The sequence below is a fragment of the Eurosta solidaginis genome, chromosome 4 (genome assembly GCF_040869045.1).
Source record: "Eurosta solidaginis isolate ZX-2024a chromosome 4, ASM4086904v1, whole genome shotgun sequence".
Classification (NCBI taxonomy): domain Eukaryota; kingdom Metazoa; phylum Arthropoda; class Insecta; order Diptera; family Tephritidae; genus Eurosta; species Eurosta solidaginis.
The window spans coordinates 241,824,118-241,836,695 of NC_090322.1; the positions used below are offsets into that span (position 1 = coordinate 241,824,118).

General features: G+C 36.5%; 1 protein-coding gene across 1 annotated transcript in view; it reads right to left on the minus strand.

The window, feature by feature from the left end:
• The window catches only part of RunxB (Runt related B), a 147,454-nt gene that overhangs the window by 49,615 nt on the left and 85,261 nt on the right, over nt 1–12,578 (minus strand). The window contains exon 3 of the mRNA XM_067780610.1: nt 9,445–9,648. Within this exon, the coding sequence (XP_067636711.1) occupies nt 9,445–9,648 (204 nt within the window). The remainder of the gene's footprint in view (nt 1–9,444; nt 9,649–12,578) is intronic.

The following is a 12,578-nucleotide window of genomic DNA, read 5'->3' on the forward strand; positions in this document are numbered from 1 at the left end:
ATTCACAATATTTAGTGGAATCCCGTTCTCACCATGCTATGATTATTCATAAATTGTCTCACAATTTGCGATTCCATTTATGTATCACAAGCACTGGTTCCTCATGACGGTTTGTATGTTGCTATTTTTTACTAAAGAAGTACTTACCGTTTGCCATTGTTCTATAGTTTTTGTAGCTCCTCCAATAGCGTTGAGCTTTTCTGTCAACTCTCTCCATTTCCGCAAGTACTCAATCCTTCCATGTTGACGCTGGAATTTTCCTGTTGCCAGTCCGTCGTTCTCAGTGAGAAGGTCAACTAGTGCCCGTAACTGCTCCTGTGATGTCCGGTTTCGCTTAGCAGCAGCACTTGTGGACGCCATTATAAAATTCTAAAATAAAGAACAATAAATGTTTAAAATAAGGTTGTAATAACGTAATAATTAAAAATACTTTCCTTTAATATTTTCTTTTATACACTGAACAAAGAAATTTGATTTCAGTTCCTATTATGGTGAATTCCACTTATAAAAAATCAATTATTAAACTGAAGAATCAAATTAGCTTGAACAAATAGTTTTTCTTTATTCCTCTTTGTGATTTTCGCATATTTTGACATTTCGAACGGCTGATGTGAGCAGAGATGCAACACTTTAACATTTTGAATAGATACGAAAAGTCAGCTGTTTGGACTCGTTATATATAAGTTACTGAATCGCGCATTCGTTACAGCAAACCAAAAATTTGGCCGATATACATAACGACTTCCATAACGATATAAGTTAGTGAATCGCACTACTGGTATCATTCCGCTATGCCTGCTAATAACACCAATGGACACAAATTGTACAGTTTACTGAGCATCGCCCATATGATAGGAGCCATGCATCAGAACATGTTACTGCGAAATACTTGTACATAGAATTAGAATCGTAGTGGAATTCGGAGTAAAGTTACCCTACAACCGGATGCCATTGTCTTTAAAATGGCGGGAGCTTGATAGGCTCCATATCTAACCAAGGTAAGAACTTGTAATTGAAACTTCCCGATTACAAGCTAACTTGTTACCAATGACTCATGCACTGAAATGTTGAGGAAAGGCAACATGGAGCCGATAATTGGGCCACTGATCATGCATTTAGAACCGTGTCTGACACCGTGGAGTTGAGTCATCCACTGACAGGTACACACGTTAAGTACCTATCGTAATTGTACATTTATATAAATTCAGAGCTGCTCAAACCCTATATATTTAAAGCACTTTTGTTTTTGTCCTGCCCTGAAGAATATTCACAGATATAATTTCACATTAAGAATATAAAAAAAATTTCATAACATAAATTCGATTCATATGAAAGTGCCTGAATTGACTCTGAAAGTGCAAAGAAAAGCACTTCCATATGAAGCCTAGGCACTTCGGTATGATATTCATATTTACACTAACAAATTGACACCAAACAATTTTTCAAAAATATTTTAGCACTGGAAAAATTTTTCTTCAAAATTTATTCATTAAGGCGACCATCAAAATTCTTAAAATTTTTTAAATTTTTTAAATTATTTATTTTATTTATTTTTTTTTTTTTCAATTTAAAAAAGTTTCGGTGTATTATACATGTATCGTGATTTGCACTTCCATCTAAAAATTTTTGAACAGCGACTGTTTTCTTTCATACAAATTATATGAAGAAAAAGTGTACATTTTAAAACTCACAGTTATTGAGTCTACCCGCAGCCCTGGATATATTTTCCCATTTTTTATTTGTTGACTCAATTTTAAACATTTTTTCAATCAAGTCAGTTTAAGAATACTTGATTGCATATTTCCCGCTATATTTATATCTGCGAGTTCGTTCAGTGGGTAAGAGCACTCGACTCTTAAGAAAATTATTTCTATAACCAAGGAAAAATAAGTCGACTTTTAAAAAAATTACTTATCTATATTTAGGGAAGAATTTCTATGGCGAAATATGTTACGCAATTTTTACTTATATTAATTTGCTATTTTCCACGTTTTTAGGAATTACGTTTCAGAGTGTATGATGCAATATATCCTGCACAGCAACCAATCCAGTTAAGCAAAACAAAACTTAACAACATTTGCCCTAAAGACAAACTTCATCAAATACAAATCGCACACAAAATCAACCTTAATAATCTTAAATAAGTTTTAATGATTTACTTAATAGCTGACTTTGTTGACTGATTTCATGGTAATTTAATACTTTGTAAAACGCTAACGCCTTGAGCAATTTTTTCATTTTTCCATCCAGCCTCAATATTGCGGTGCGTAGCTCTTCACAATATTTGATAGCACACCAGCTCGGTTGTTAGGGCATTTTGGTGAGTAAGCCACTTTTAATTTTATCCCCATAATACTCCGGAAGGTTGGATAACAACGCAACAACAATAAATGTGGATCAATGCATAGTAACTGGGATATCAATATGTACATATATGTGTATTCTAAAAAAAGGTACATATGCATCGAAGTGTATTATTCCTTAAGCGTCCAGAATTGGCAATAATACATTTACTATAGTAATGGCAACAAATTTTATTTTATATTTAACGCTGCTCCCAACAACAAATCATTAGGAAGATTAAGCGCATAAGTAATAATATATCACCAATTGGCGTAAATTGCTTAAACATATTTTATTATATTTTTCTACCATTCATGAAAATGAAATGGTATACTAATTTTGTCACGAATCTCAAAATTGTAAGCCATTAAAAGATAAGAGATAGACCTACCAATAAGTATACCAAAATGAGCAGGATGAAGAGCTGAGTTGATTTAGCCCTGTCCGTCTGTCTGTTTGTATGCAAACTAGTCCCCCAATTTTTGAGATATATAAGTTAGGTTAGGTTGCAAGGGCTGAGCTGGACACTATCGTAACAGCTCACTACTTAGGCCACCAATGGGCCCATTGTAATACCCTATACAGTCTCAAAGAGGATCCCTACCCCGCCTAAAGTGGGTCAAACCACTTCGTAGAATTTATGTATTTTGCTAGAGCCATGACTTCATAGCTAGAGACCTCTTGAGATATGTATCTTGATAAAATTTGGTGAGCGGGTATATTTAGGTGTTCGATTAGACAATTGTCGGAACCGGCCGCATGTGACCACTATAGCATACATTCACCATGCTGCCCCCCATAAATTCAGAAAATAAAAATTCAGAAACACGTTTTTTCAGAAAACATTAGTCAGAACCCTTTTTTCAGAAAGACAAAATTCAGAGGTCAAAACTCAGAAAGTAATCAGACGACAAAAAAAACATAAAATTTTTCTCAAAATTCAGAAGCGTTTATTTATTTTGAAGGAATTATGTATAAAGAAAAAGTAGTAAAATCTGAAGTTTTAAATTGTGTGCAATAGCAAGCATGTAATTAATTAAATCTTTTCGCGTTTATATTGTTCAAATAAATTTACAATATTAAAAAAAAAGTCTTTATCTTGCGTTTCCGGATATGGCTCGGCTCCAGCTGAAAATTGCTGCAGTTTTGTTTCTGTTATTGCATGTTCGTTTTTTTATTTTATTTATGAAATTAAATGACGTTGTACCACATTTCAATAGAATTATTTGTACGGACTTCACCCAATTTGGTCATATTATACATATTCCATAATTCGATTGGATATGACGCCTTATTTCGACGTTGCAGTGTTCCAGTCTGAAAAAAATTTCAGAAGTCAAAATTCAGAAAGTAATCAGGTAGCAGAAAAAGCATTAAATTTTGCCCAAAATTTTATGTTTTTCTGCTATCTGATTACTTTCTGAGCTTTGACTTCTGAAATCTGACTTCTTAATTATGACTTCTGAAATTTTACTTCTGAAAATTTACTTCTGAAATTTGACTGATTTTGATTCTGATTTTGACTTATGAATTTTAGCTTTCTGAAAAAAGGGTTCTGAAAAATGTGTTTCCGAATATTTGTTTTCTGAGTTTATGGGGGAAAGATCTCCCATACAACCGATTTTTCAGATAAGAAACTTTTCGCAATTCCTACAACATTTTAACAGCTATAAGCTTCAAATTTCAACAAATGCCTACGTACACTCTAAACCGAAAATCGTAAATTTACTACCAAAATGGTAGGCAACACTTTAACCACTATATATGTGTAATATTACACATCTTTATTTTTACAAATTTCTTGTTGAACTTTACGCAAAAAATGTGTAATACTTTAGACAAAATATGCCTAAAATTGTACTCACCAGTTGTTTATATTTACACCCTAAGAGCCTGATTTTAAAGCCTGCTTTTATAATTCGTTGCTCAGCGCTAGCAAATATTTTATTCACTCTTAATACTTGCGAATTTGTATCATTATTTATTATATTAAACAGCTCTTTAAACAAAAACTCTCCGCAGGTCTCAGAAATATTATATTTGCATTTTAACTGTGTTAACATATTCTTTAAGCTATTAACGCGGGTAGAACTAGGACTATTTGGCAACTCCTGGCAAGTAATCGTATTTAGCGATAGTTCATTATTTTCGCCCACATCTTTTTCCAGCGAATAGTCATTCTCTTGGCTATGTTTCCAGAAAAAGTGTGATCGAAATGAGGACGCATTACTAAATGGTTTCAAACAAGTAATTACTGGACAGTTGACGTTTTTGCTATTAGCAAAATGCTTTAAAATATGTGAGTATACTTCATGTATGCTTATAGCGAAAAAGTCGCAAGAAGCCATCGAGCAATTGAATTTGTGGTACACATTGGAGACATCTTCAACTGCGGCGTCTTTAGCAGAATGCTTTTTTGAAAAGTGGACTGCATAGACATTGTAGCTTGAAAACTTCTTATTGCATTTTGGAAACAAACATTCAAACAAAATTGAACTCAGTTCCCTATGCGCGTATAAATGCAAATGATAACTTTTTAATTTGTAGAACTGCTTTGCACACACTTTACACACAAACATTTGCTATATATTTGTAAATCTTATTCACTTATATATATTTACATATATTTTAAAGCTTATCACTTATATATATTTACATATATTTTATAACTTATTCGCCTATTTATATTTATATTTTAATTCTTGTTAACTTCTTTTTCGCCACGACACGACAAACACGACGATTTCACAGAAAATGAAAATTTACAGTTACCTGAAGCAAAATACGATAATAAGTGACCGAAATTTGCACATTGTTGTGTGAAATTATAAGGCATGTGTACTTTTGCACAATTCTTGCGTAAAACTACGTACTTTTCGGGTGTAAATCAAAATATTACACGTTTTTTTATAGTAATATCATCCATTTTTTGATTTTCAACATGAATACGTACAATAAATGGGCATTTTTACACCAAAAAATTATTTCAACAGGAATTTACCCCCATTTCAATCTTAATTTCATACAAAAGTTTTAGAGTGTATATAGCATATGTTGTTGTTTGAAAAAAACTATAGAGGTCGGTCGTATATATGGTATGTATCCCACACAACCGATTGTTCAGATAAGAAACTTTTCGCAATATCTACCCCATTTCAACAGCTTCAGAAGCTTCAAATTTCACTAAATGCTTTCGTATATAGCATAGTATATTGTTATCTGAAAAAAATCATAGCGATAGATGGTATATATAGTATATACACCATATAAACTGGCATTTCTGCTCCCTTTTTAACGGCGAGAAGCTTCAAATTTCATCAAATATTTACGCTTCCTCACACAAAGTACATACTTACCTATTTTTATACTCAGCGTGCTTTGCACACAGAATATATTAACTTTGATTGGATAACGGTTGGTTGTACAGGTATAAAGGAATGGAGATAGATATAGACTTCTATATATCAAAATTATCAGTATCGAAAAAAAACTTGATTGAGCCATGTCTGTCCGTCCGTCTGTCCGTCTGTTCTTCTGTCCGTTAACACGATAACTTGAGTAAATATTGAGATATCTTAACCAAGTTGGTATACGATCTTACCTGGACCCAGAATATATTGGTATTGAAAATGAGCGAAATCGGATGATAACCATGCCCACTTTTTATATATAAAACATTTTGGAAAACACAAAAAACCTGATTATTTAGTAAATAATACACCTAGAATGTTGAAATTTGACATATGGACTGATATTAAGACTCTTGATAAAACTTACAAAACAAAAAAAAATTGTTTAATGGGCGTGGCACCGCCCACTTGTAATAAAATCAATTTTACAAATATTATTAATCATAGATCAAAAATCGTTAAACCTATCGTAACAAAATTCGGCAGAGATGTTACTTTTACTATATGGAATGCTTCGAAGGCAAACTTTACGAAGTCGGTTAAGGACCACGCCCACTTTTATATAAGAGATTTTTAAATGGGTCGTGGACGAATAAAATAAGCTATCTCTTTGCAAAAAAGATTTTTATATCAATGGTATTTCATTTCCCAAGTGGATTTATAACAATAAATAGGAAAACCTTCAAATTTAAAAGAATGGCGTAGCGCATCCCCTTTTATGACTAAGCAAGTTTCTATGTTTCGGAAGCCATAACTCGAAGAAAAATTTACATATCGTAACAAAATTGGGTACACATATTTTTTTTATAGCAAGAAATATTTCTAGAAAAAATGGACGAGATCGGTTAAAGACCACGCCAACTTAGATATAAAATAAGTTTATAAGGGTCGTAGACTAGAAAAACAAGCTATAACTTAGCAAAAAATAGTTTTGAATCAATGATATTTCACTTATCAAGTTTTACAGTAAGAGCAAATGGGGAGACATTCTTTTTAAACGGGCGGTGCCACGTGTTATGTAGAAAAGTAATTTATCTGAAATGAAATGTACAATTGAAGCTCACGCTGAGTATATAATGTTCGGTTACACCCGAACTTAGACACCTTTACTTGTGTAAACGAGCAATTCTTGTATATTTGTATGTTTCTATAGCCGAACGATCTCGGGAACGGCTCAACCGATTTAAATGAAATTTTGCACAGATATAATGAATCGCCTTCTAAGACTTTCTACCTAGATGTTACCACTCAGAATGTTTCACAAGGTTGCCAATTCCAATTCGAAATTAAAAAAAAATTTCATGAGATATGCCGATATGGGTATCAAACGAAAGGTATTTCCCTCCGCATTACAATAGGGATACTTTTGTGTAGTGTTGCCATTTGTTATTTGTATATTCGTATGTTATGCGGCATACTCGAAGATTGCCGAGCAAAGTCGGTCGCCCAGGTACTTATTATTATGAAAGGTATGAAGTCTTCGGCACAGCCGAAGACAGTCCCGCCCTTAATTGTTTTTTTTTTTTTTTCAATTTTACAATTGAAATTTTTTCGAAGGTGAAATTTTCAGTTGCATTTAATAGCAAACTAAATTTTTTTTTTTTGTCATATTCATTTCATTTTACAGAGAAACTTGCGCTCACTACTTTGTTCTTATGGCCGTAAAAAGCTCACTCCTATTCTAGTGTTGACGAAAATCTGTTATCGTAACAGTTTTCATTGGTTGTTAAGGGTGACATTAATAATTGCCAAGTTAGCAGATCTTGTGGCTTATATATAATGAAAATTTTTGTTGTTGATGTAACTGTTGAAACGGTCAATTCAAAATCAACAATTTGTGCAAAGTTTATTCAACAGTTTCTTGCAAAAGACAAAACTTTCGATTTAAATGACTTGCTATTGGTTGGTTTACCAGTTCTCTTTGGATTCAATCCGCAATTTATCTAAAGGCGTTTATTACGCTTGTGGTGCTATGTAGCACCATGCTGATGATTGGTAAGTTGCAGGTTTGTGTTGAAATAAGGGAGCAGAATGGATTCGAGCGTGTTGGCTACAGGAGATAAGAGTGATATCAAGCGATATGATTTTTCTATGTTTACTGGTTTACCAGGCTTTAGCAGCTGTAACCGGAAAAAAACCCGGCGGCTGCACTGTAGTTCATTCTGCACATTCCACCTGTAGACCTGATAGGAAAGAATATAGCGTTAACAACTGCAACCAGGTTCAGTGCCTCGGGGCAGCTTGAGTGCCGACCATACGGCCATAGTAGTATACCGTCATCAATTACATGACGAACGGACTAACTGATTTCCTATCTGTGCTTCGAGGGAGATCTTAAGGCCCCAATAGAGGTAGGTAGTTGGCGCAAGGCTGCTCATATGGCGGATGAGGCGATACATGTGTACACAGATGGTTCCAAAGTAGTGGAAGGAGTACGGTCTGCGGTATACTGTGCTGATCCGGAAGTAAACAGTCCCCCAGGCTGTCAGATTAGTGTAGAGTTTTCCAAGCGAAAATATTAGCCGTAACCAAAGCAATAGAAACACTGGAAGAAAATAGCTTAAACTGCAGCCAAGCAGCAATTATGACAATAATCTCGCATAACACAGCAAATAAAAGTGTGTTATACTGTAAGCAGTCTCTGGAAAGAATGGGGACAAGGAAAAGCATACATCTAAATTGGGTCCCAGCCACCGTGGTGTGATGGTAGCGTGCTCCGCCCACCACACCGTATGCCCTGGGTTCACACCCCGGGCAAAGCCACATCAAAATTTTAGAAATAAGGTTTTTCAATTAGAAGAAAATTTTTCTAAGCGGGGTCGCCCCTCGGCAGTGTTTGGCAAGTGCTCCGGGTGTATTTTTGCCATGAAAAGCTCTCAGTGAAAACTCATCCGCCTTGCAGATGCCGTTCGGAGTCGGAATAAAACATGTAGGTCCCGTCCGGCCGGTTTGTAGGGATAATTAATAGGAGCACGACGCAAATTGGAAGAGAAGCTCGGCCTTAGATCTCTTCGGAGGTTATCGTGCCTTACATTTATTTTTATTTATATTGGGTCCCAGGGCATATGGGAATAGATGGGAGTGAAAAGGCAGATGAACTACCTAAAAAGGGTGCATTGGGTATTCTGATTGGACACTGACTTCTGGCGTTGCATGCCTTTAAATTGGACTTGGTCAGTTATAGCAGACGTAGGAAGTGCGGGTTGGAGGAGGAAATTATTGAGCACGTTTTGTGCTCGTGCACTGGGCTTGCCAGCGTAAGACTCCATCTATTAAGAGTGATACAGCTGTCAGATCTAGAAGCAGCAAGTGGCTTAGGTCCTAGAAAACTTCTAGTATTTGCCACGAGGAAGGAGTTATTTTATAACACAGCTCATGGTTTTTGATAGGTGTTTTCAGTTTGGTCGTTAAAATAAACTTCTGGTAACACTACGGACCCATTCATTCTATGTGAGGTCCTCATGGACCGGCCAGTTTAACCTAACCTAACCTAAGAGTTGTTTTTATGGTTACAGTTCTTGTTATGATTAAACTAAAGACAACGGTTTCAGTGCAGCAGCGGTTTCGAACTCGGTTACAGCTATTGTTACACAAATTAAATATTAACGAGCACTTGGTACTCAAATCATTCTTCCATTCATGCCCTTATTCTGAAAATTTTTTAAAAAGGTTCACATTCCACAAAAATTACCTGGAAACTTGAATGGCAGTCCACCCATTAAAGGATCACCGGGTCCAAAGCGCTGCGGTCCAAACGCAAACGGATGAAAACCTTGATGACGTACCTTGGAGCGTGGCTCACGCGGTCCATCCACAGTCACCTTGATCGCTTTGTTGTAGGTGGCAATCTGTACGGGATTTGTAGATATCACAATGCTCAAGGTGAAGCTTTTGCCTGCATTGGAAAAAAGAGACAATAAAAATTTCAAAAAAATATTAGAAGCAACGAAAATCATTAAAACTTTAAATAAATTAATTAAAAAGATGCACGTATTATGTTTCATAAATTATGCACACAAACAAAAAGAATTACATTGCATGTAACTACTAAAACTGTAAGCATAGGAATTCGCAGCGCGCACAAAATTATCGCCTTAAAACGCTATAAATTGTGTAACCACATGGAGCACCGCTACCAAATAACCGTGCGCGCTACCGCCCGTTCGCCGCTAGAGGCTTGGTGTGCTATCCTTTTTCCGGCTAAAATTACACTAAGCGCCGCCACGTTTATTATACTTACAGCTTACCATTCATATTTGATAGATAAATTTACGCCGACGTAAACTAAACAAAAACGCGTTGCAAACACAGAGCTGCCTGCCTGCATTTGTTGCAAGTTGTGGTGAATGTGCAAAATATATGGTAGCTACATTGTTGTAGTGGCAGTAGTAGTTATGTGTGTAGATATGCCCTATAGTATGTACTGCGATGGTAAATATAAATGCGGGTGTGCGGACGCGCGCAAGCATCATAACGCATTCGTGTGCATGGCACAACGCAATTATTTTATGAATTTATGGATTTTCTATGCGCATCCCTCTAACCGCGCATTCCCCCTCCCCCCGCTGCCCTAAATTACACGAAATTTTACTAAGCAACTTCAACGCTATATACCCAGCTAATAAAAAGCAATCTTGCAACATTTTGTTGCGTGCGCGCAATGAACTTGCAAAATCATTAAATTAACCCCAACACATAGAACGAAAAATATTTGCAAAACTCATTCCACTTGCTTTCCACCAGCTGTACACATACATACACACACACACACGTGCATACAAAGGTGTGCGTGAAAGCAGAAATTGGAATCACAAATTTAGACAGTATGGCACACCCATGCGCTTATGATCCTCGCCTCCGCCCCCTCCCCCCTTCAGGCATTGGTTCAACCTGATATTGCTCATATAAAATTCAGACATTTTTGCGACTGCAAATGAAGACATAAAATTTTCAAATGTACCAAAATTCCGCTGATTTCACTTTTATTTGTGGCAATTTGTGGCGCTCGTACACAGAATATTTATGTGCACATTAGGGTGTTCATAAAACATGAATAACTTTCCCAACATAATGATAAAGCTTTCGTAGGTTTTCAGAGGTTAGGTTGAACTGGCCGGTCCATGAGAACCTCACATAGACTGAATGAGTCCGCAGTGTTGCCAGAAGTTTATTTAAAAGACTAAACTGAAAACCCCTATCAAAAACCAGGGCATATGTTAAAAAGTATCGAATGGCGCCACTACCGATAGTTTTCTAAATTTAATCCGAATTTCGATAACATATTGTGACGAATATTATCGTCACTAAGCTGCTACTAAATAAATGCACAACAACAATAAAGCAGCCACTCTTATGTAGAAGGCGACGAAGAGTTATCTCACACACCCAAACATGTTGTCATCAGCCGAAGTAGTTACTCATACACACTCATATGGCTATGGGAAAAGCGTGGACTACAGTTATACACGTATATAGCTGGTAACTAACCACGCATAAGCTACAACTGTTCGCGAAATTACTATACCTTAGGAGCAATATGCGGACGAAGCAACGGAAAGCATAAAAGCAGCGCAAGCTGAGTAATCAGTAATCAGTTTTGATGTAACCACGATATTGGCTGTGAAGTATAATTGTGAAATACTACTCCCAAAGTAAGCTAAATAAAGTCCAGTTTGCAATAACTCCGTCCTCTTGGCAAATACTAAAAGCTTTCTAGGACTTAAGCCACTTACTGCTTCTAGATCTGACAGCTGTATCACACCTAATAGATGGAGTCTTAGCCTGGCAAACGCAGGGCACGATCACAAAACGTGCTCGATCGTTTCCTCCTTCAACCCGCACCTCCTACATCTGCTATCACTGACCAAGCCTAATTTAAAGGCATGTGACACCAGAAGGCAGTGTCCAGTCAGAGTACCCGTCATGAGTATACAGTCCTCTCTTTATAATAATAGATGTAACTTCGTTAGTCTAAGGCTGTAAGACCTACATATAATCTTCGACACTTTACAGTCCCGCACTTGAACCCACGCCTTTCCCGCTTGGTCGCTCATGTGCACCTCTTGTCTTTTCTTAATCTCGCCCAATCTAATTGAGACGTCTACGGAGCTCCCTTTTTAGTTAGTTCATCTGCTTTTTCATTCCCATCTATTCCCAGATGCCCTGGGACCCAATATAGATGTATGCTTCTCCCTGTCCCGATTCTTCCCAGGGATTGCTTTCGCTCTAACACACTTTTAGATGATGTGCTATACGAGATTATTGCCTTAGTTGCTGCCTGGCATTAAATATAAAAGTTAACACGGTTGCAGTTTAAGGTTTTCAGAAGAAAAACGTACAAAAATAGGCAACAGTATGGTTGGTATGTCCTGTGTGTGTGTTTTACTCAAACCATTTAGTTAGATCAATATACATATCTGCTGATGTCCCTTATGGAGCATTTTGAACCCGCTCTTAATCGGGCAGCATAAAACTACCTAATGCTCGGGGCCTTATATACGCTAGGGATAGGCACAAGCAGAGAAAATGCCTGACTGCTGGACTACAAACCATTTGACTACAGCTCTGTTGTTGAAAGGGACGTGCCTTCTTTCCGTATGTAGGCCAAACGGATAGTTGTTGTTTTGGTTGTAGCAGTGTTTCGCCCCATACAATATGTGAGACCACTCAAAAATTGTCACCATTATCCTTTAACGGGAGTTTGAGGTAACTTGCAGTTTAAACAAGATTGAAACAAAGGGATGAGGGTGTTATAGGCTTTGGTTCCACATTACAATTGAAAAGATGGTTTATCATTTGGGGATATATTCCAAGCAGGGCATGGAT